The 23,896-nt window shown below is 35.7% G+C and overlaps 1 protein-coding gene across 1 annotated transcript in view; it reads left to right on the top strand.

The window, feature by feature from the left end:
* Positions 4,185 to 23,896, top strand: part of LOC109851181 (protein ILITYHIA) — a 41,741-nt gene continuing 22,029 nt past the window's right edge. The window contains exons 1-24 of the mRNA XM_020421219.1: positions 4,185 to 4,413; positions 8,120 to 8,496; positions 8,600 to 8,731; positions 8,810 to 9,191; positions 9,341 to 9,487; positions 9,611 to 9,795; positions 9,898 to 10,024; positions 10,105 to 10,178; positions 12,721 to 12,797; positions 12,890 to 12,926; positions 12,998 to 13,164; positions 13,412 to 13,595; positions 15,208 to 15,285; positions 18,625 to 18,744; positions 18,836 to 18,895; positions 20,200 to 20,325; positions 20,424 to 20,487; positions 20,568 to 20,737; positions 21,839 to 22,144; positions 22,244 to 22,360; positions 22,454 to 22,555; positions 22,649 to 22,798; positions 23,070 to 23,234; positions 23,303 to 23,479. Of these exons, the coding sequence (XP_020276808.1) occupies positions 4,299 to 4,413; positions 8,120 to 8,496; positions 8,600 to 8,731; positions 8,810 to 9,191; positions 9,341 to 9,487; positions 9,611 to 9,795; positions 9,898 to 10,024; positions 10,105 to 10,178; positions 12,721 to 12,797; positions 12,890 to 12,926; positions 12,998 to 13,164; positions 13,412 to 13,595; positions 15,208 to 15,285; positions 18,625 to 18,744; positions 18,836 to 18,895; positions 20,200 to 20,325; positions 20,424 to 20,487; positions 20,568 to 20,737; positions 21,839 to 22,144; positions 22,244 to 22,360; positions 22,454 to 22,555; positions 22,649 to 22,798; positions 23,070 to 23,234; positions 23,303 to 23,479 (3,639 nt within the window). The 5' untranslated portion in view covers positions 4,185 to 4,298. The remainder of the gene's footprint in view (positions 4,414 to 8,119; positions 8,497 to 8,599; positions 8,732 to 8,809; positions 9,192 to 9,340; positions 9,488 to 9,610; positions 9,796 to 9,897; positions 10,025 to 10,104; positions 10,179 to 12,720; positions 12,798 to 12,889; positions 12,927 to 12,997; positions 13,165 to 13,411; positions 13,596 to 15,207; positions 15,286 to 18,624; positions 18,745 to 18,835; positions 18,896 to 20,199; positions 20,326 to 20,423; positions 20,488 to 20,567; positions 20,738 to 21,838; positions 22,145 to 22,243; positions 22,361 to 22,453; positions 22,556 to 22,648; positions 22,799 to 23,069; positions 23,235 to 23,302; positions 23,480 to 23,896) is intronic.

The raw sequence follows: 23,896 nt of genomic DNA, 5'->3' as shown, positions 1-23,896 counted from the left end.
AGGAAGCCAACAAGAGTTTAGACCCAAAATACTTTGCATACCACAGGAGGGTTCTTCATCCCACTAAGGCCTGCTTCGCTCTCAAAAACAGAATCCAAGCCTTGATTGACACCGACATCATAACGACGAAACAAGCCAAATAATAACGGCAACACACTCCGAAGAGTATAAGAGTATAAACTGCTTCTTTCAAAACTCCAAAAAGTATAAGAGTATAAACTACTTCTTCTGATACTCCAAAGAGTATAAGAGTATAAACTGCTTCTCTATTTACTCCAATAGGTATATGAGTATAAACTATTTTCCCAACCTCCAACAGGTATATGAGGATAAATACATGTATAGGCCACCAAAAAAAACTTGTCACGCTCCGCTTCCCAAAATACCCGGGAATCGGAACGTGAATAAGCCCGCAACGTATTAGATTAAGAAGAATAAATAAAAATGAACATTCCTCCTCAACCTAATACGCTAAGCGTCAAGAAATAAATGCAAAGGCACATGTCCCTGATCACAGTTAGCAATAATATAATAGATAAACTTAGAACTAAATATCCATATCACAAGTGAATATCATCCAAGACATAATATTCGGGTCAACATGCGCTTATGCAAAATTGAACAACTAAAAACAGAAGAAATATAAAATACATCGTTCAACAGAAAAGAAAGGAAGCACTAAAAAAATAAACTAAGGACCATCAAATAACTAAGGAAATAGCTAAGCTTCAACTTGTTATTCTGTTCCGTCTGCAATGCACTCCTGCTGAGAATCCTCTGGCTCCTGTACGATTCCGAACTGAGGCTGTCTGTCTCCTAAATCTAACATACACCAGAGAAAATAGGTGTACGTCAGTGTGCATGACACACAACAAGATCCTGCATGGGAGAAATGAAACGGTCGAATGACCAAGGCAATAACAGTAATAATAAATAGAAGCATGCAGCTAGAATACTAAAAACTAGATGAAATCCACCAATAGTATATAATAATCAAAGAATCCAAAAATCAATCGGGTAACGAGGTCATGCAGCTAGCAATCAGAATAATCATCCAAGTAACAGGGTCATACAGCTAGATAGAATTAATACTTAAAAATCTACAACACGAGACATAGTACGTCGAACGAAATAATCCAAACAAGAAAACCCTCATGTATATATCATATGTCTCAAATTGTAGATAATTAAATATTAATCCCGATCTATGTATGAAAAGAAATACACCTGGTCTACATCTCACAATAATTCATACTTAGTCAAGAAGCGAGGTTATGTAACTAGCCATCCTATAACAAGTCACTAGTCCACATCTCACACAGAATCAACGCTCATATCATCGGATAACTGACTGTTCACAAATCTTCTACGTGCATCCAGTGCCGCTACACGAATTGGTCAGAGGACTACACGCAATCTGATTCTGGCCTAGTCCGAACTCAAGCAAGACTCGGGTGACTACACGATTTTCATTGACTAAAGTGACTACACGAATTCACTTTAGCCCAACAAACCAACCCCAGTGACTACACGAATTTACTGGTGCGAGCCTGAAAGATACATCAACAGCCACATCCAATCACATGAACCAAGACTTTCCATCCCAACTCTTCTCGCTTTTCTAAGTCAACAAACATAACTTACACTAGATCTCTGGTCCACCTCCTAAATTCAGTCAACACACACACACATGTCACTAAGTCTTGTTCATGACACACAAGGCCACTAAGTCATGAACTAGTAAGGGTTCTCAAATACAATAAGAAATAATAAATAAAACAACCAATCATGTACAACGGTATCATAGCATACCACGTAATTAAAAAAAGAAGCATGGAATCGACGATTATTTTGCACATAAAATGTCGCGGTCAATAACCATCCATCACACGTTCATAAACTAAATTAATTCAAAATAAATAATTCTTTTACAAAATAAATTCCTTTCAAATTATCTCTCACCATAATTATTCTAAAACTAATCTCTTAAAATAATAAATTCATAAATTCAAAATAATCTTTTTACAAGATAAATTCTTATTAATTCAAAATAGTCTATTTACCCAAAATAAATTCTTTTAAAATATTTATCATTCTAAAATAATTCCTTCCACAAAATAAATTCTTAAAAATATTATAATTATTCTAAAATAACCCTATTGTTCAAATAAATTCTTTAATCTATTATAATTATTCTGAAAATACTATTTATCACATAATTACAATTTATTTAATCACAATTTAATATAAGCACATAATTCATAATTTCATCAATAAGCCCACGCAGATAATTATTAACAGATCTAAAATTACAGATAATTCATAATAAATACAAAAATTCAGATCTAAGCAAATGGGATCTTGCGTAGGGTTTTTTGTCGAACGTATCGACTTTGACGTGCAAGTCCTCGGCGAGCGTCGGTGTTGGGGCACTGGTGTGGGTTGTCGGCGAGCTCGAGACGACAGGGAGCTCTTAGGGCAACGGTTGATGAAGAGGGGAGTTCGACGGATATAGAGGAGGAGCTGGTCATCGGAGTTGGAGGTTGGTCGGGGAAGAGAAGAGAAGAAGGAGAGGGAGGCTGGTGGTTTGGGGTTGGACGGCGACCGGCGAAGGGGGAAGGAGGTCGGCGATGAGGAGGGAGGTGGTGGCGATGAGGAACACGAGAGAGGGAGGAGAGAGGGTATAGGCTGCGGCGGCGAAAAACAACACGAGAGAGTGAGAAAGAAGAGAGGATGCAGCTACGTGAAAAGAGAGAGAGAGAGAGAAAAAATAAATAAATATATATATAGGAAAGGGTTAGGGTTAGGGCTTTAACGAAAATAATTAATAAAAAATATAATTATTTATATTTTAAATCAAATAATTCTGGGAAAATTATCTATAAAATAAAACGTACCAGTTATACTAATACGACAGATAATATGCAACAGTAGAAATAATACAACAAATTGTACAATTAAATAAGAATAATTAATAAAAAATATAATTACTTACATTTAAAAACAAATAATTATGGAAGAATTATCTACACAATAAAACGTACCAGTTGTACTAATACAACCGATAATATGCAATAATAAAAATAATACAACAAATTATACAAATAATACATAATTAATAATAGAATATATTATACGAAATAATACGTAATAATAATAATACAACATATTATTTAAAATGATACGTAATAGTATCGATAACACAACAGATAAATTACTGAAATTTTTACTGCACTAAATAAATTTATAAATATCTAAATTATTTAAATAAATATAAAACTTGGACTTTTAAATCGTAGAAAATTTTAGAAAATCAAGAAAAAATACAAATACTCTTTTAAAAAAATAATTAAATATTTTAAAATACCTGAAAAGTTATTTAACTAGTATCAAAATTCACGGTCATTACAATTATCGATAATTTCCCCTCTAACTTTATATAAAAAATTCTTTAATTTTTCTTCACAAAATTTATAAATAATTCAAAATTTATTTTAAAATCTAAATTTACACAAGCTATTAGCATGAAATAGTGAGAATATATAAAAAAAGCAGGAGATTTTTTTTTAAAGATTTTACCTAAAATTTGTGGATGCCCTAATTTTCGGTAAACTCCGATGGTGACGGTGGCGAGATCGATCAACGACGGTGATGAAAAGCCAACAGGGCGGCGGTAGGGTCGACAGCGGCGGAGGCGGGAGAAAGGGGCTAGAGTTTTTTGGGAACGAAGGAGAAAAGAGAACGACTGGGTCGCGTGGGTGGGGTTGGTCGTGTGGGCCTTAAATAGCCATTGTCAAACTCCACGGGACTTCAAATTTCGTGGAGTTGCAAGCAAATTTTCTAGAAAGCGATGCTCTCTGGATTTTCCGACTGAGACTTCACGGGACTTGAAGTCCCATGAAGTTTGGTGGAATTGAGAAATTTCACGGGACTTCAAGTCCCGTGAACTTATAGCCCCTCTAATCGAGTTTGTTAAACTTCACGAGACTTCAAGTCCCTTGAAGTTTTATATTTTTTTTCGCCGAAATCGACCCAGTTTCAGCCAACTGACTGAAACTGGGTCGATTTTGATAAATAATTTAGAAACAGATCGATTTTTGCAATTAAGTTTTTAAATGGGTTGATTTTGAAAATTTGAGTTACCTATTTAACTCACCAACATTTTTCGCTCGACACAGCCCTAGCAAAAATCCTACATTTCTGCCTCCATTCCCTTCAAAAACCTCTCGGATCCAACAGAACCCTAGATTCCTTCACCTCCATCCCTAGGGTTTCGTCCTCCGATCACTGCGCCGTTAATGGCGCAACCAATGGAAGTCCTCAAGGCCGCCGCCGAAGAGGTCTCCACTTCTTCTACTAAGAAGCGGATTCAACTCTTTCGCGAGAAGCTGCCGCCGATTCTGCAGAGCTCAGGTAAACTCTAGAGCTCGCCAATTGGTTCCTAGGGTTTGGGAACTACTAGGCTTCAGCATGTTAGAATTTGCTAGAACTTTGATTTCACATAATACAGCGAGGAAAACTGCTTGCATTAGTGAGGTTTAGCTCTTCTATTGATTTTCTAGGGTTTTGGAGTGTTGAATTGATTTGACAGAACTTAGAACTTTACTTTATGTTTTGTTTCTGATGGAAAATTTGATGGTTTCTCGTGAAATATTTAATTCAGAACAATTTTAGGACGTTGGCATGTTAGATTTTTTTAGTCTTTGATTTTAATCTGGCGAAAGGACAATTTGGCGTGAGGAAAATTGCCCGAAAGGAGTGAAATGTAGTTCCAACTAACAAACGCAAGTGAAGTAACAACAACAAAAGTGTACACCGAAGAAGAAATATTGAACTAAGTTCATGCATGAACAAAGGAAAACATGGATCGACAATGGAAGAGCATGGCGATGATAATAGAATGGATCATTGATTTGTCCTTCATTTTGTGCATCATATTCTTGTTTTGTTGCAATCGGAACCCTGCACATTTTCCAACATCGGAGCTCTTTGCTGCTGTTAGTACTACATATGCATGCTTGTAGCACATGGTGCATCTTTTGTCAGCATTGTATTGCTCAAAAGAAGAGCGGCATGAAGTCTGTTCGGAAGATATTGAAGTTTTGGAGGGAACTCAAATGATCATACCCTTTCTAGCGCTCTTACAGTTCAAATCGGCATGGTTTCAGCACAGTCAGTGTCCTATCCTGTTCAGAGACATTAGTTGCATGATATAACCAGGGGAAGTACATGGAGTTCAAAGAATGGAGGAAGGGAGTTTAGGCGAGTTGTCTGACAGGCCAGGTGCTGTATAATGGCTTTGATCTCAAAGCCCATGTGAAATTCCATGATGTCAGCAGCCTATGACTTCACAATCTATGTGTCTTGAGCGCTGGTCTTTGATTGAGCCTGAGTAGACTTTTGTAGTTCCAAGTCGTCAGCGTCTTCATTTTCCCTTCACTTCTGGGGATTGTAAAGACTATTATTAACATTCACCAGTGTTGTAAATAGCGGCCAATAGCGGGGCTATAGCGGCGCGAATAGCGGTCGCGGCCCTTCAGCGCTACGCGTAGGGGTTTCGCGGCTGGCTTAAGCGGGAAAATCCGCTATTCATTTGAATAGCGCGTAAAAGCGGATTTTAGCGGGTTAAAAGCGGATTTTCGCGGTTAAAAGCGGATTTTCGAGGTTAAAAGCGGATTTTTGTTGTTAAAAGCGGCTAAACCCGCTATCACACATATTATGATGTTATATTTCTTGAATTTCTTCATAGTTTCATTCATACAACAAGCTTATTAATTGTTATTTATTGATAATACAAGAAATTTACAACTAATTGAATTTTTAGATTTTTTTTATGAATTTTCTTATTATTTAGGATATTTAAATATATTTAAATTTGACCGCTATTTGACTGTGCGCTATTTGCCGCGATTTCGCCGCAATAGCCCGATATAACCTTAGCGGTACCTCGCCGCGACGCGCCGCGATCCGCTATCAGCAACCTTGACATTCACTGTAAAAGCTGTTAGCTGTTATAAATTAGTCCCTACCTTCAGCTTTTCTTATTCTTGCAATGACGAATTGCTTATCAACTATTATTTATGCTAGGAGCTTGCTAATGCTCACTCTTTAGGATCAACCTTGTCATAAGGTCAAGTCAAAGCCTCATAAGGACTTGTCTTGGGAAACAAGTCAACAATATTGACAACAAAACCTTCCATTCCAAAATTTTAAGGCCAGCTACACAAATCTTATTCTTCTATTCAATAATGTTGAGGACTAGCTCATCCGTTAAGTTAACCACTTTCATATTCTGCTTAATCACTTATAACCGAGCTCTCTATGGTCTATCCCTAGATCTTGTGCCCCACTAATTATACTATTATCTCCTCTCCTAATTAATGCAGTTTGTGGCCTTTATTGTGACCTCATCCGTTAAGTTAACCACTTTCATATGCTACTTAATCACTTCTAACCAAGCTCTCTTTGGTCTACATCTAGATCTTGTTGCCCCACTAATTATACCATAATCTACTCCTAATTGATGCGTTTTGTGGCCTTTGTTGCATGCGGCAAATATTCTCTCTCAATTTTCTGTCATTTTATTCTCAATAGGAGCAACCTCTAACCGTTCACTTATTTACTCATTGTTTATTCTATCTCTCAATATATGTCCACAAGTCTATCATTTCTTCTACTTTCACGCACATGTTTCTTAATTGCTTGACGTTCTTATCTATAAAACATTGTCAGTCTTGTAAACGTCATATAGTATTTTATCTTTGATAGGTATTTTACAGTCACATAGGACTTCAGAGTGCTCCGCCATTTTTTGAATCATATTTTGATGCAATGAACCATATCATCTGAAAGCTCTTGATCATGAAGAATAATTAATCCTATATTGGGAAAGTGACTATTCCTAGGTATTTCTAGACTATCACTGGTCTATCTCCAAGCTATTAATTAATACATGCATAAATCATTGATGTAAAATGCGTTTCTGTTACACATTTAGTATGATAGTGAATAACACAAAGTTGGATTTTTCACCCCAAACAAATTATGTGGAATTATTCAAATACCATATTGATTCTCATTCAGTTTCAATTTCCATTCAGTCTCAAAGTTCAGTCATAGACCTTCAATTCGGACTCAATTTAGTTTCGATTCAGCCTAATTCATTCTCAGTTCACTCTCCACTCTATATATCCTGCCTTCGGTGAACCACTTTAGGATGCAGATGATAAAAGAAAGAAAGTAGCATTTTTTTTGTGCTACGGAAGAAACACAATAAAGGAGAAAAATGAAAAAAAATGAGAAAAAAGAAATCAAGATCGGTTGCCATCATGACCACAACCTATCTGTATTGTCTCTGAGAGAACAACAGCTTGAGAGGAACAAAATCGGAACAAAAAATTTAGAATTTAGAAGAAAGAAATGTAATGGCAAGAATTAAATTTTGTTGTTCTTACCGCCACCTCTAGGTTGCTTTTGTCATGTTGCCACCACTTTATCACCATCGCTATGGCATCATCACGAGATAACCATTCTATCATTGCCATTGAATTTGGCATTGTCACACAAAAGGAGAGGGGGAGAGAGAGGAGGGTTTGGTAGGAGGATTAAGATTTAGGGATTTTTTTGATTTGATGGTATAGATTACTTGGTCCAATTTGAATTTTGGATTGCAACCTGAAAAGAAAAAGAAGGATGATGAAACAAACATGTAGTTCTGATTGCATCCATTCGCTTTCCTGGTGCATAGGTTCAAACTTATGTCTTCAAGCATCCAATTAGTGTCAAGTCTCAGTAGGCTCTACTGAAATTTGGCCCACTCAAGTTGGAAATTATCTATAAATGTTTCTAATAGCCATCAACTGGTTCAACTGAGCGGTATCATTCATGCATCCACTTTCTATCTGGGCATAATAATTTCCTTTTCGGTTTTAATGCTATAATGTTTCAGGGTTTCCGGGTATGTGATTGACCATCTGTATTTTATTTAGTAAAAAAAGAATTTAGGTCTTAGATAATATATTCAAGCTCATCTTGCACAATCAAACTTCAAAAATTTATAATTTTCAGCCTTGTGTTAACTTCAAAATTATATATCTCCACTTTTCGTTCACTTTTGCAGAGTTATCGTCAGATGTTGTGTCTTTACTGGTTGATGTTATTTTTCAAACATTGCCCATTTATGACGACCGTGCATCAAGAAAAGCCGTAGATGATTTGATTGTTAAAGGTCTTGGAGAAGCTACATTCATGAAGATCTACGCTGCAGCTCTTGTCCAGTTCATGGAAAGGCATCTAAAAGGTCACAGTCCTGTAGGATGCTACAAACTTCTGAAGTGGTCATGCCTCCTATTGCAGTGGAGTCAGTTTGCTTTTGTATCCAAAGGGGGGTTCCTTAGATTATCTACTGCACAAGCATTCCTATGTCAAGTTCTTATGCATGGTCCTTATCGTACCTGTAGAGCCTGCAAGAAAATCTTTTTTCATCTTTTCTCTGAGGTACCTTGGAACAGCAATCTTAACCATTAAATTTAGCAAATGTCATTGTCGTTCATTTGAGTCCATTGTCATGTTGATTTTGCATTTATTTTTCACGTTTCAGTCTCCAGATATCTATAAGATGTATATAGAGGAATTGAAGGATTCAAGAATCTCCATCAGGGACAGCGCTGAACTGATAAGAATATTACTCAGCTATTCAATTTCTATTTCATCTCTTTTTGAAAGCTACAAGGTAGTTAACAGATTCATCATGTTAGTTGGTTATGTCTAGTCTGTGGGATTATCTAAATGTATTGTTTGCTTTGTGCAGTCTGTGTTCCTGGAGATGTATGTCAAAGCAGTTCTGAATGCAAAGGAAAAGCCATCACAAGCTCTTAGTGAGGCTTTTCTACCGCTTTTCATGCATGTAGGGCATGAAGATTTTAAAGCTCTAGTGTTTCCGTCATGTGTGAAAATGTTGAAGCGAAATCCAGAGATCGTGTTAGAATCCATCGGAGAATTACTAAAGTCAGTCAAACTGGACTTGAGCAAATATGCAACAGAATTTCTTTCAGTTGTCTTGCCACAAGCTCGGCATGCTGATGAAGGAAGAAGGATTAGGGCATTGGATATTGTCGGCTGTTTGAGTCAAATGTCCAGTGATCCAGATACTCAACCGTCAATGTTCAATGCAATAAAAAATATTTTAGGAGGTTGTTCTTTTTTTGTCGTGGTTTCAATATTTACGATGCCTTTTAATTAATGATGGGCCTTATTTTTTATTATACTTCCAATTACCATTAGATTGGAATCTTGTTTAGACGATGCACATCAGTTATTTATCACAATTTAATTTGAGCAGGTTCTGAAGGCAAGCTGGCACTTCCTTACCAGAGGGTTGGAATGGTAAATGCTATACAGGAGTTATCCAATGCCCCCAGTGGGAAAGCCCTTAACAAGCTAGCTCCTTCTGTGTCATGCTTTCTTGTATCCTGTTACAAGGATGATGGTAGGATATGGTCGATCTCGTTAGTGTTATCCGTAAAAATGTCCATTTTGTCTGGTCATAGTCATCCTATTGTTTGTATGGGTTCTGTGTGGTCACCTTTTTTTTTATGTCGCTTAAATACAGGCAGTGAAGAGGTGAAGGTGGCAGTCCTGTCTGCTTTGGCTTCTTGGGCATCAAGATCGGCTGAAGCTGTTCAGCCAGATGTTGTTTCTTTCCTTGCTTCAGGATTAAGGGAAAAGGAGAATTTAAGAAAGGGGCACCTTAGATGTTTGCGAGTGATATGTAAAAGTTCTGACTCGCTAACACTGGTGAGGAACTTGTTATGTTTCATGTTTGTTGCCATAGGACAAGAATAGTCCGTACTAATATTTGTCATCTTTTTAAGTGATTTTTTTTATTGATGCTTTCAGGTTTTGCCTCTCCTTGATCCTCTTGTTCAGTTGGTAAAAACTGGCATTACTAAGGCCACACAGAGGTTGGATGGAATATATGCTCTCTTTTCAGTATTAAAGATTGTCACTCTTGATGCCAAAGCAGGTATTTTGGTAAACTTGTTATAGTGTACTGATGATATATATCATTAGTTGCACTGTGTGAAATTGTGATTTAATTTGCAGAGGAGATTCTTCTCAAGGAGAAGCTTTGGACGTTGATTGCTCAAAATGAATCGTCATTGATGTCCATTCCCTTGGTAAATATACTTTACTGTGATTATAAAGGCATCCCTTATGTTAATAAGCAATTAGTTTGTAGTTAGTTTTCCTTTGAGCAAAATACTTTGTGTTCATCACTATTATATAATGTGCGTGTTTGTTGTCTGTCATTGCATAATACAATTGTACCTATCCAGTATATAATGGGAAAGGAGGTATTGATTACCTGCTTATTATAAGAATAATATGGACCGTATGTTCTTTTTATGAATGGGAAAGGAGGTGTTGATTGCCTACTTATTAAGAGTAATGTGGATCCTATGTTTTTTATGAATGAAAGTGAAATACAAGATCTTAGGTCTTTTATGTATTACATCTTCACATCGGGCAATTTTCATTATTAAAATGAAAAAAATAAAATGAATTCTATGTAGGATGTGGGCCTATGTCTCCTATAACATATATAATTTTGAAACTACACCATGTATATATGTAATTTGTATTAGAAAGTGTATACTATATAGTTTACACAAGTAATTTGACAATTTTCTGGTATGCCATGCACATGCGCATTATACACATGTTCTCATGTTCATTACCTCATATGTCACATAAAACAATTATCGAAATGCTTGACCCCGCCATTTGTCCAACATATCATGCTGTCTTTAGCTGCGTAGACCAATGTGCTGTCATACAAAGAGAAATTGATGTTACCAATTAAAACATAAATGTTCTCTAGTCCGCACTTGTTTCTGCTAATACTTTATATCCTTGTCATGATTACTTTTTTGCTTTTACTTCGTAAACTCCCTCTGAACTTTGATGGGTTTTGTACATAACCCCCTACCTTTTTTATTTCACCCTCCCGGAACTTTGGGGTGTCTCACAGTACTCCCTTGAAGTTTAATCTTTTCTCAACTGACCCCCTATCTGTAATTAGCAAATGACTAAAATTGTCACACCAAATGAGAGAACCCCCCCCCCCCCCCCCCCCCCACCTTAGTTATCTTTCATTTACAAGCAGTGCTGCCACTCTCCTGATTCAAGAGCTGTCTAGGACATTTATGTTATTTGTTACTTTCAGGCTTGGTGCTAAACTTCAGGGGCATTTCATGAGTTCAGGGAGGTTTGTGATAAAAAAATCAGGAGGGTTATGTGCAAAACCTCTAAAATTCAGGGTTTTTTTTGTCAATTAACTTTATTTTTTAGGCAAGTTATTGTTATTGTTATTAATATATCAGGCACAAAGTATATGCATTCTTAATTTGTAAAATAATTGGTGCTATCACACCAAAAGTTATACAACTTATTATTGTGGTTTATCTCTATTTTTGGATGCGTTTCTGCTAGTGTGATTTAAGGATTCTTCCAGTTTTGCGTTTTGATTGTTATTTACTTATATAGAAGCCCAACTTTATTGCAGCCAATATTTTCCTTTTAGAACCTGTTTAAAAACAGTTAAATGTAACAGATCAGATATGTTGTAGTCAGTTGTTGTCTTTGCTTCTGTTTGTGACCTTTGAATGTTTTTTCTTCTACCTTTGGGAAGATAGATGGAATCATTTTATGTGAAATGCCTTTTCTTTACACTTTGAAGCTTCGAGTTGCTTTTATTTTGAATTTATATTTGGCAATACTGTTATATAAGTAGCTGACTTCACCCTAAGGTTCTTTACTAATTGATGATGCTGTGAACCTTCTTTATCATTTTCCTGCTTTTGCCCGGACCATATGCAGACTTTTGCACTTTTCTTCGCTTAGTTTATCTTTATCAATGTTTATTCAATCTCAGATTTCGTTTCTCCTCTTCGACTTGTACAAGCATAATACAGTCTTCTAAACTTTTCCTTTTTCAGTTTTCTGTTCTGTAGTATTTTTCTTCAACGTTGGTGTCTAACAATTATCCGTGTCAGTCACCTTTCTGCAATTAGTTTTCTGTTCCATAATATTTTCCTTCGCATGTTATCTTCCTTCTCATCTTTATTAAACATCTTTTAAGTTGACCAATATCCTTGCTAATGAGGTGTCTGTTCTGCTCATTTTTCCATGTTACTTTAGCATACTTTGATGAAACCAGAGCTCTCACCTAGACTGCCTTATATTCCCACCAGCAAACTTATCTGTCATGGTTTAAGAGAAGGGTACACTGCTCTGCTCTACTTCTGATGTTTATAAGTTATCTTTTGAGTGTAGTTGTTAATCATATATATTTGCGTAATTTTCTTGCTGGCTTAATGGTTCTCTTGTTAGTTTGTTATTTGTGTGTACCCCTATTAGCTATCTGAACAAGCATTACAAATTTCTGTTAATTTGTCTTAACTTTTGAAGTTCTTACATCCTGGCAACTTATCTTTGGCTATAATGTTTGTTATTCAGTTAACTTTTCTGGCAGCATATCTTTGGCTATTCAGTTTACTTGTTAGTTTGTTATTTTTGTGTACTCCTATTAGCTATCTGAACAAGCATTCCAATTTTCTGTAAACTTGTCTAACCTTTTGAAGTTTCGTTTTGGCGACATATCTTTGGCTAGTCTGTTGACTATTCGGTTTACTTTTCTGTGTTCTTGGTTTGGTATAGGTGTCAAAACTGTCAAATGAAGATTGTGTAACATGTGTAGACCTTCTTGAAGTTCTTCTTGTGGACCATATACACAGGTTTTTGTACTTTTTTGCATGTGATGTGACATATTCTATGATTTTCTTTGATAGATGTTAGGAATGACTCGATAATTCTATTGTCCTTGCAGAGTGTCAGAGTCATTATCTGTCAGATCCTTGTTACAGGTAAATTACATTGCTCGTAGGATATTTTCTTTGCATTTGTTACTAATTTATAGTTGTGTTGCATGCTACAGTTATTAGTTTTTTTAATCTGCCATCCAAGTTGGGATGTTCGGAAAGCAGCTCATAATGCTACCAGAAAGATTAGCTCTTTGTCTTCAATTTTGCTTGAGGATATCCTAATGGAATTTTCAAACTTGTTACGTCTAACTGGAGATAGAATATCAGTTCTGAAAGCAAGGTATAATCTTGTTGTCTACTTCCTGTTTTCATTTGGTTTAGGAGCATATGCTTTCTTGTACTATGATATGTTACTTTGAAGCAGCATGCTTTGATATTTCCTCAGTTGATTTTGTGTTATTCTTGTCTCCGTGATCATTTACATTGTTTAAACCTCTACTCATTTAGCATTTTAAGAAAATCTTCACTGGGTTCTGTTAGTCTATTTTTCAGTCTCTTACATGAGGCTTAACTTTTTTATTCTGAAGTGACTTAGAAAATTCTCTGGATCCACAAATGCCATTTCTTCCATCTACTGAAGTGTTAGTGAAGACTTTGCTTCTTATTGCGCCAGCAGCAATTGCTAGTAGTCCAAAGACATCTTCTCGGCTTTTATTTTGCTCACACCATCCTTGCATTATCAACACTTATTGCAGTGATGCAGTATGGAAGGTATGATATTGAAACTTGATCATTTACTTTTCATTAAAGCTGTTTTTCCTTAGTATGTAAACATTTTAACCACTGTTTGTTTACGGACGGCTAAGAAACCAGTTAGGAGTAGTTTCATGTCTGTTGCAGAACATGCTACTGTCTGTTGACTCTGAAGTCTTCATAGATGTATAGATGTGTCTACATTTCCTTTATGAGTCTTCTATTGATCCCTGTGGTTAAACGTTATTGGTTGTGAAAGGATTGATAATAGTGTAGGTCTAATTAAATTTTTATATCATTCCCTGACCAAGTTCCTTTGCCGTGAAAAGAGTAGCTACTTAAGGAAATCTCTTAACCTCATAAGCTTCCAGGTTATTATGGTAGATGTTTTCTTTTTGTTTGATTGTAAGTTGTACTGTAGTTTTCTTGTTTTCCCTTTATCATGCAACTGTTACTTTATTCTGCTAACATTTCTGTCCAAGCCTTCCCTTTTTGAAATAAATAAATAAAACTAGAGGGGGGAAAGGTAGTGATAAAATTGTAAAAGTAAGGTTTGAAATCTTATTGAAGGATTTGAATTGCTTTTGGTAGCATCGGAATCATGCATTTATCAGTTTGGTAATTCCAGTAGTTTCTGTTGGAATTATTGTTGTATGTGTATCTTTTGCCCCATCGGTTTCATTATTTTATATGTTCCCAATATAAAAGTTATTTTGTACTTCACTTCTTCTCTACACTATGCATTACTGTATCCAATATCAGCTTGTATTTATTGTTAGTTAATATTGGGAGAATCAGTTGATTTTGATTTTGATTTGATTGGATCAGCATGCTTAAAATCTAGTACGGTAAGGCCGATATGTATTGGTTTGGCAAATACTCAAAACCTTCCATAAAAGTCAACAAAGTCTGAGCATGAGGGTGAATTTTTTAATTGCAGTCTGGTGTCATACGTAAGAAAATAGGACATTGTTTGCTGTAAAATATATTTAGGTGGATGAATCATATTAGCAAAAGATGTGTCTTTGAGTTCTCACATGTATTTAATATCGCAGAATGACAAGGTAATTTACTATGATTATGAGCAACTATCATATATATGAATATGCAACATGGTTACATGAAACAACATGACCAGCCTTTGCAGATACTAATCATAAAAACCTCGATATGGAAAAGCACATACATGAGCATGTTAGTGCGGGCAAGTTAACATTTTTCACATCTTAAATTCGTAATATATTTTATTGTTATAACAGTTTCAGTGAAAGAAGTTACGTCCAAAAATTTGCAATGACAATCACCTCCATGATCATGTTTGTTGGTTCGTGGTTGAAATATTATTGGATTTATAGTGTAATGTGTTTGTTTGGTTCCTGCTAACTGTAAATGTACTGATGCTATAATGGAATGTACTTGATATAAGTGATTCATGAATCTTAAAATTTTGAATTATATCAGTGTTATTAATATTTATCAAGTGCTTGACTGGAGGGCATCATATCAGATTTATTTTAATACGAAAAGCCAATTTTATGCAGTTAGAGTATGTATTTGCATGCCCATTTTTTTTCTCATTTTATTACCAAGCATGATATCAAGAAATATATATTTGTTGATTAATTCTCAGAGACTCCAAAGAAATTTGAGGAGGAATGGATTCGATGTTATTGACATAGTGGCTGCAAATGTTGGATCCATCTGCAAGGTAATTTCCATGGACAATTAAAATTATCTTTGCTAATACTTCCATCTATAACACAAAATCCACGTGTGGTTGGCATTTGTTCCCCGATGTGCGTTCGTATTGTTCCTCTTATAAAACATGTAATTTTGAAGAAACTCCAACGTCCAATTAATTACTTATGGTGCCACTTTTTCCTTCAAATTTGAAGTTTTCAATCTATCATGTTGGAGTTTAAAGAAACTCCAACATCCAACATTTGATTTATTTGATGTGGTTCTGTTGATAAGCATCTTCGACCCATAAAACTTAACCTATCATGTAGGTGCCATTGTCGCACCCCTCAACTAAGCGCGCCAGTTATTAATCGGTATATTTCTTCACATTTTAGAAGGAAGCTTGACCTGCATGATACTTTTGCTACTCTAAAATATTACGACGAGGGAGTGCTTGATTAGTCCCCCCCATAAACTTAACCTATCATATAGGTTTCGTTATCTGTCTCAACCTAGCGCCAACCACCATTTATTATCGGTAATTTCTTCACATTTGAGAAGAAAGCTTGATCTTAAAGCTGCATGATACGTTTGCAACTCCAAAAATATTACTGTGATAAGTGCCCGATTAGTTCCTCAATGGAATTATGTTTTGCTTGGAGAGTTATATTTGGTGGACAGCAACTCAGGCTGTTTAATTTATGACAACATAAACAGATGCGCGCTTTGGTTAGTGGCATGTTGCTCTATTTATCGCAACTCAAGTCACCATAAGGCTTTTTTTGCTGCAATATGGCTTGAGCCCAAGCTGGCACCTTTAGCGCCATTAGCATCTTGAGTTGCAACAACTCGTGAGCAACTGCCTCCTCTATTTGCGGCCTACCAATTTTAGATCCAAAATAGTTTCATTAGCTCTCTAAATTTCATTTTATTTTTTCATTCTTTGTGAGGCTCACCCTGTTAACCTTAAGTTATTTAGCTTCACGCAACTCTTATTTTGAAGGAAATCCATTAAGCCCCATTAAAAATGGTTGAAAACATTTGTAGTGGTAATATGTCACTAATCAACATTTGGCACATGTTAAGTAAGGATAATATGCCACTTCTCTCTGGGGATCATTATAAACTTAGCTTGCATCTACTTTAATTTTGGCTTGTTGTGTAATCTACTTTCTTAATGCTTTCAACGAGTTAAATGGGGAGGCTTGTACAGTTAGTTATCTGGTCAATTGTTTTATTGTTCCTGAACAAATTTCTTGTTTTTTAGCAACTATTACTGTGTTGACATTATATAAATGTTGCCCTCAACGTCGTCAACGATAGGGGGATTTCAAATTTGTATTTGCATTATGTAAACTTCACCCGTCAACGATAGTGGAATTCCAATGTTGTATATGTTGTTTGTTGGCCAAACATTAGTGGGAATAGTAGCGAGAATTATGAATCCTGTAATTCTAGAGGAAGGAATTTATGGGGAGACATAAGGAGGTGCATATATACATAGTGTGGAACCACCTTGACCAAAGTTGATGCCATGTGACCCCACTTTGGTCAAGGAGGATCAAGAACATCCTTAAGTTTGGGGGTTACTCAGATAACTCCCCTTAACTTCAGAATGTCACAATTGCTCTTTAACTTCTAAAATTCTCAGAAAACCTCCTTCAACTTTCTATGCTTTTAAATAAATACCCTAAAAGTGTGTATCACAATTTCACTTGTAGAATATCTCCCTGTGTAATTTTGTCCACCCACATGAAAATTGTGGTTTAACACCTTTGAAAGATGTTGAAATTTGAAGGGGGCTTTCTGAGAACTCTAGAACTTAAGGAGGGTTTTCTGTAGTTTGAAGTTAAGGGGGTTATTGGAGAAATGCGCAAACTTAAGGAGGTTAAAGAGGTTAAGACAGATCCACCTTGACCAAAGTCGGGGTCATGTGACCCCACTTTGGTCAAGTAGGACCAAGAAACCCCTTAAGTTTGGGATACTCAGATAACTCCCCTTACTGGAATGTCATAAATCCTCTTTAGCTTTGGAGATTCTCAGAAAACCTCCTTCAACTTTCGATGCTTTTAGAAAAATCCCCTGAAAGTGTGAATCACAATTTGACTTGTAAAAATACCTCCCTGTGAAATTTTGTCCACTCATGTGAAAATTGTCATTTAACACCGTTAAGGGTTACTTTGTGAAAGATGTTGAAATTTGAGGGTGGCTTCCTGAGACCCAGAACTTAAGGAGGGTTTTGTGTAGTTTGAAAGTTATGGGTGTTATCTGACTATTGTCCAAACTCAAGGAGGTTTTCTTGAAATTTATCCACAAAAAGCTCACCTCTCAATTCAAGTTCATAACACGAGAACTTATCACTAGTGACATATACTGAGAAAGATGTATTTGATAGTGTTACTATTGATGTCATTATGTATGTTTTTTTTTAAAATATGAAAACTCATCCGAGGCAACTGTAAAATCTTTTTAAGTATTAATTAGTGTTACTTGGGAAATCCTGTAGCATTTCCCAGTTGGAATAGACCCCATTAGTTCTATTCTTGCGAATAGGCCCTGAGTGGATTTTTTTAAAGTCTTAAAATCATTAAAATGGTTTGAGAAGGCGGGTAGACCTCTATAGTTCTATTGATGAGGATAGACCCTCTAACTGCTAATTTTTTTTAATGTTCAAAAGAGTCAAAAAGTTCACTATGGGACGTATTCGCACCTGGGCCAATACTACAAGGGTCTATTCACTACAAGTAGAACTTTAAGGGGCCCATTCATTATGTTGTGACACCGCTTCCTTGAAATCCTGGATCCGCCACTGGCCTGACACCTTAAAAGAAATACCTAAATTGTTTCCTCTGATACATTTATGTAGCATATAGCCAAGCATAGTTTTTAAATAAATATTTGCATTGGTCAAATATCAAAGCATCATTGTTCCTAAACAGGTCTCTTGTTTTTTTTAAAGCTTCTATTACTGTTTTAACGTTATATAAATATCACCCTCGTCGATTGGGAAATTTCAAATTTGTATTATGCGAACCTCATCTCAACAATAGCATATTCCAAATTTGTATATGTTGCTGGCCGAACATTAGTGGGGTTAGAAGCAATAATTATGAATTCTGTAATTCTAGAGGAAGGAATTAAGGAGAGACATAAGGAGATGCATATATATGTACTGCTGATTTTCAGTGCGATGAACTACAGTATAATTTTTAGCCTGACACCTTAAACAATGTACCAAAATTGTTTCTTCCATACATTCATGTAGCGTGCAACCAAGTATAGTTTGGAAATAAATATTTGTATTGTTTAAATATCAAAGCAGCATCATTGGTTAATGCAGTTTCATGCTCAATGTCTATTCTTTCAGGATCTTCTTGGACCAATGGGATTAATGAGTTCTAATATTTTCGAGCGACAAGCAGCCCTATGCTCATTAACAACATTGATGAAGTTAACACCAAATGATACATTTTCAGAATTTGAAATGGTCAGTACAAACTAGCCTGCTTAAATTGATGCTAGTGATTGAAGTTGTGATGTACTTTTGACTGTTTATTTTTCTTTTCTTACATTTTCAGCTCTTCAGGAAACTTCCGGATCGTTCTTTGCACGATGCTTTATCTGATAGTGATATTATGGTAATTATCTAAGCATTTTTGCCTACATTCAAGCAAAAAAATTTCAATACGGTCTCAGATTAGCAGAAACCTCAAATTTTTAAATAAATATATTCTAGAAGCACAGGCACGTCTGAACTCTGAAGATTAAGAACCTAATTAGTTCGATGGGCATGAGCTCTGAAGATTAAGAACGTAATAAGCTTGATTAAGAACCACATCATGTCTGAACTGACAATTTCTAGAAAGCTCTCAGCTAAAATGACTTATATTCTGTATTGTGAATCTATTTTCTACAATTTAGATGCCATCAATTAAATAAATTGAACTCCAGCAATTTGCATGTGCTCTTTATGGTTCCCCTTGTCTTTTGGAATGACTCATTTGTGTTAGGTTTTTAGTCTGCTAAGCTGATGCATCCTTTATATTTCAATGTTTACCGTAATCAGACAAGTTCTTGGTATATTTCCATAAGATCATGCTCATATGATGCATAAAACGAGCTTAAATATGTGCATAGTGTAATGGAAAAGAGTAGTAGTCTTGATGTTGTGTTTGTTGGGTATTCCAGACTTTTGTCTGCTTACTGTTTAGACTCTTTGATCTCGGTGGTTGTCATTAGCTAGATACCTTCATCCTGAAAGCACAGGTGATTAGAAAACAATACTGGGTACTCTCTAGCTAGTGGCTGCCATGCATTGCTGCTTTATCATGGAGTTTGCTATCTTGACAAGGGAATTTGACAGAGTGATGCATCATGGAAGGATAAGGTTGAGTTTGATTAGGAATTTGGTTTTAAAGATGATCCTCCTTTTACCCTTTGGTGGTTATGGTCACGTGCACGCAGATGCCCACCTTGTATTTAATTTAAACCCTGCTCTTTACGATTTTGTTATAATACACACCAAGTCTATAGGTAATGTTTCCTATTTTAGTTTGCATTTAATGATTTTCTTCTTTTTCTTGCTATCTGTATTGGGTTCGTAATTATTTATTATATTTACTAATTAAAAGCTCTAGTTAGGAAAATTAATTATTCAAACCGAGTCGATCTTTGCTCTTTTTGGCCTATATCTCCACCTTGTATATTCGTTACAGAGTTGATGGTATATGATATTTGATTGTGCTTTTTAGAAATTATATATAATGCATTACTGTTGGTGACAAATCTAGTTAGATTAAACCATACTGTTTTTTAATTTAAATCATCTCTTTTGTTGTGATTCTATTTGCTTTGTTATTGTTTGTTAAGTCTGCTCATGAGGACCTAGTCATTAAACATGAGAATTATGTATTTATCAAGTCATTCTGTCTTGCAAAACCAGATCTTTTATACACCAGAAGGAATGCTATCTACTGAGCGAGGAGTGTATATTGCAGAGTCTGTTCCATCCCAAAACATGAAACTTGCAAAGGGCCGGTTTCGTGCTTATGAGGATCAAAATGGCACGGTAAATTTCGTTCAACTTGTAAAAGTTTTTCATATTCATGTTTATCCTTATTTTGTTCGCCTCATTCTAAAACTAACTTTACACGTCATCTCGTACAGCCAAATAAAAGAGAAGCTACAACCACAGGAAAGAAAGATACTGGGAAAACTAACAAGAAAAGTGGCACGTATTATTTGAAGCAGTTCCTTTGTGCTAATGTTATATTTATAATTTCTGACATACTACAATTTCTGCTCATGCAGATAAACCAAAAAGTGAAAAAGAAGAAGCACGAGAATTGCATCTCAAGGAGGAAGCATCTATTCGCGAAAAGGTTAAATCTATAAAGACTAATCTCTCCAACATGCTCCTAGCTCTTGGTGAGGTGGCTCTTGCAAATCCAGTATTTATGCACGGTCAGCTCCCTTTACTGGTAAGTTAATGTTCTGTTCTGGTAACATATGCCTTGGTCTACAGGTATCTTAGATTCTTTGATAAGCTATTTAATTTTGTACTCTATGAAACCTGTTTTAATCAGAAAAAGTCTTCATATAATTTATGTTTTTGAAATTTCTTCTTCATTATGCATCTGCTGATGAATACTTCTTTATTGTTCTTTACCTGATAAGATTGCTCTTATTGCTTCATATTCTAATGCAGTGCAAAGATATTTCATTATCCAAAGTTGACTTTTTGTTATTGTTTAATTCATTACTTGTTACATTCCCTGCCTTCTTAAGAACCATTATGGATCTAATTACAGAAGAATGTGCGTGTGGACCTAATTACACTGGGATGAATGAAAGTGCCAATTTTATATTTTGTTCAATGTCTTGTCCTTACTATTGTAAGTGATGCAAGATACAATTCTGAGTAGAATCTACATAAATTCTGACCTTTATCAAGAAACCTTATATATCATAATCACATGAATGAAAGTACCAGTTTTATGTATCTTGTTCAATGTCTTGTCCTTACTATTGTAAGTGGTGCAAGATACAAGTCCGAGTAGAATCTTTATAAATTGTGACCTGTATCAAGAAAGCTTAGATATCATCAAAACTGGCGATCTCTAGTTTTTTAGCCCGAGGCATTGATACGATTATACAAAGAGAAGAAATCAGAAGCCAGTGTAATCTGTGAGATTAGGTTTATTGCAATTCTAGTATGTCTTCCAGTAGTATTAGTACACAGGTGGAATTCAATAACCCACACCTTGCTTTTCTGATGTTAACTGATTTGTAACAAGTAGTATAATTGTATTATATTTGTCTTGACAATTCTGTTCACAAAAGTGCGCTACTCTTCTTGGCAGTCTATCTGTTGATAAACAGTATGTTTGTGCTTCAATATTTTATTATCTATTCATGAATATAACTCTAGCTGTCATGGCTTGGTAGCTACTCCAACCTCTTCTGTTTAGTTCTAATTTTGTTTTGCTATTGTATTGTCATCTGAATTATTAACACTTGGCAGAGTGGTTTAGCTTAGTCTTTTTCGCTGCAAGGTAATGATATGTATATCTCAATTACAGGTGAATTTTATTCAACCTTTACTGCATTCACCTATAGTAAGTGATGAAGCATTTGACACCATGTTAAAGCTGGCGAATTGTTTGGCTCCACCGCTATGTAACTGGGCCCTTCAAATAACTTCGGCATTACGAATTATTTCCAGTGAGAATATACATATAGTATCAGAGCTTCTTCCTCCCCCAATTGTTGAAGGGGAAGTCCATAAACGACTGTCAGCTGGTATCTTTGAACAAATAGTCATGGGGTTATCAGTTTCTTGCAAAACTGGCCCTCTTCCAGCAGATTCCTTTACTTTCATTTTTCCGGTATTTCTTCCTTACCTTTTCTTCCCTTACCTTTTCCCCCTTCTATATTGACCTGTTAGCCCAGTTAAAGATTATGCTACTTTTCTTTTTTGCTATAAGATTATGGAGCAGATTCTTCTTTCTTCAAAGAAGACGGCTCTTCATGAAGACGTGCTCCGGATATTGTCTATGCACTTGGACCCTGTTTTGCCTCTTCCTAGACCTCGGATGCTATCAGTTACACCTCTTGAACTTTGTGGCATATCTTTATACACCAATGTCATATTTTGTACTTAAACAACACTGTAATCTTCATAAAATGGGTTGCAGGTTCTATATCATGTTCTTGGTGTTGTTCCAGCTTATCAGGCAACTATTAGGCCCATGTTAAATGAATTATGTTTAGGTCTACAAGTGGAAGAAGTTGCATCAGTGAGTTTGTCCATCTTTTGTATTATGTAAAGGCTATGCATATACTTCTGTTTCTTTAGTTCTATGTTTATACTCTATAATATTTACTTTCAGGCTCTTTCTGGAGTATATTCAAAGGAGGTTCATGTGAGACTTGCATGCTTAAATGCTGTTAAGTGCATTCCTTCTGTTTCTAGCCATTCTCTTCCACAGATTCTTGAAGTTGCAACCACTATATGGATTGCGTTACACGATCCAGAGAAGGTATGCTTCCAAATTGTTTTTAGTTTTATTCTTCATTGAATATCTTGGAGCTAATTTTATATGTTTGTTTTATAATTCTCCTTTTGTGTTTTCTGTTAATGTGGTGTTATGTAGCAGACGACTTTCTAATGTTTACTATCTTTGGCATTTATTGTGTTTCTCTATAAATAACCATCTCAGCATTTTCACTGTATTTTCTGAATAACTACACTTAGTGTTTATTTGAATTAAATCTTCTGTTGCTAAGCATATTTCTTTGTCTTTTTTTCAGGCAATTGCTGAAGCAGCAGAGGAATTATGGGATCGCTATGGGTTTGATTTCGGGACTGATTATTCAGGTCTATTTGATGCACTTTCTCACATTAACTACAATGTACGCGTGGGTTCTGCGGAAGCATTGGCTGCAGCATTGGATGAAAATCCAGACACAATACAAGTAAGTCGTTACTTCTTCTATCAAAATATTGACCAACTTGTTGACTTCAATTGTTTGTTAATGCTCAGGAGACCCTTTCAACTCTATTTTCTCTCTATATACAATATCTTGGTACCGGGACCGATGTGGCAGATCCATGTTGGTTAGGGAGACAAGGTGTTGCTTTAGCACTCCACTCGGCTGCAGATGTGCTGAAAACTAAAGATCTTCCAGTTGTGATGACATTTCTAATATCGCGGGCCTTGGTAAGCACTTGTTTCTCCTTCCTTTCATAGTTTCCTCATCTTTTTGAAAGTTGTTTCCCTGATGTATTCCTTGATTTTCCACTTTATATTTACTTTTGGCTGCAATGCTGAAGTTGCATTCATCCTTTACCCCCCATATTATAGGCTTGCTACTTGTGCTCCAAGCATCCAAAAGAAATTTATTACTGCTACACATGATTTTTTAAGGATTATTCTGCTAGAAGAGAAGTTCTTGTTATGGCTTTGTGAGTACAAAGAGATTCGTTCCTAGCAGACTGATTGAGGACAATATAGCAGCTATATTAAATGCACAGGATTTGTCCAAAACATGTCACATGCAAAGGACATGGCAGTTTAAACCAAATGCAGTCAGTTGTGTTTTAATTTTTTTCTTCTTTATTATTATTTTTTGTTGGG

The sequence above is a fragment of the Asparagus officinalis genome, chromosome 1 (assembly GCF_001876935.1).
Source record: "Asparagus officinalis chromosome 1, Aspof.V1, whole genome shotgun sequence".
Lineage (NCBI taxonomy): Eukaryota > Viridiplantae > Streptophyta > Magnoliopsida > Asparagales > Asparagaceae > Asparagus > Asparagus officinalis.
The sequence above is the reverse complement of the archived record's forward strand: the minus strand, read 5'-3'. Positions and strand labels throughout refer to the sequence as shown.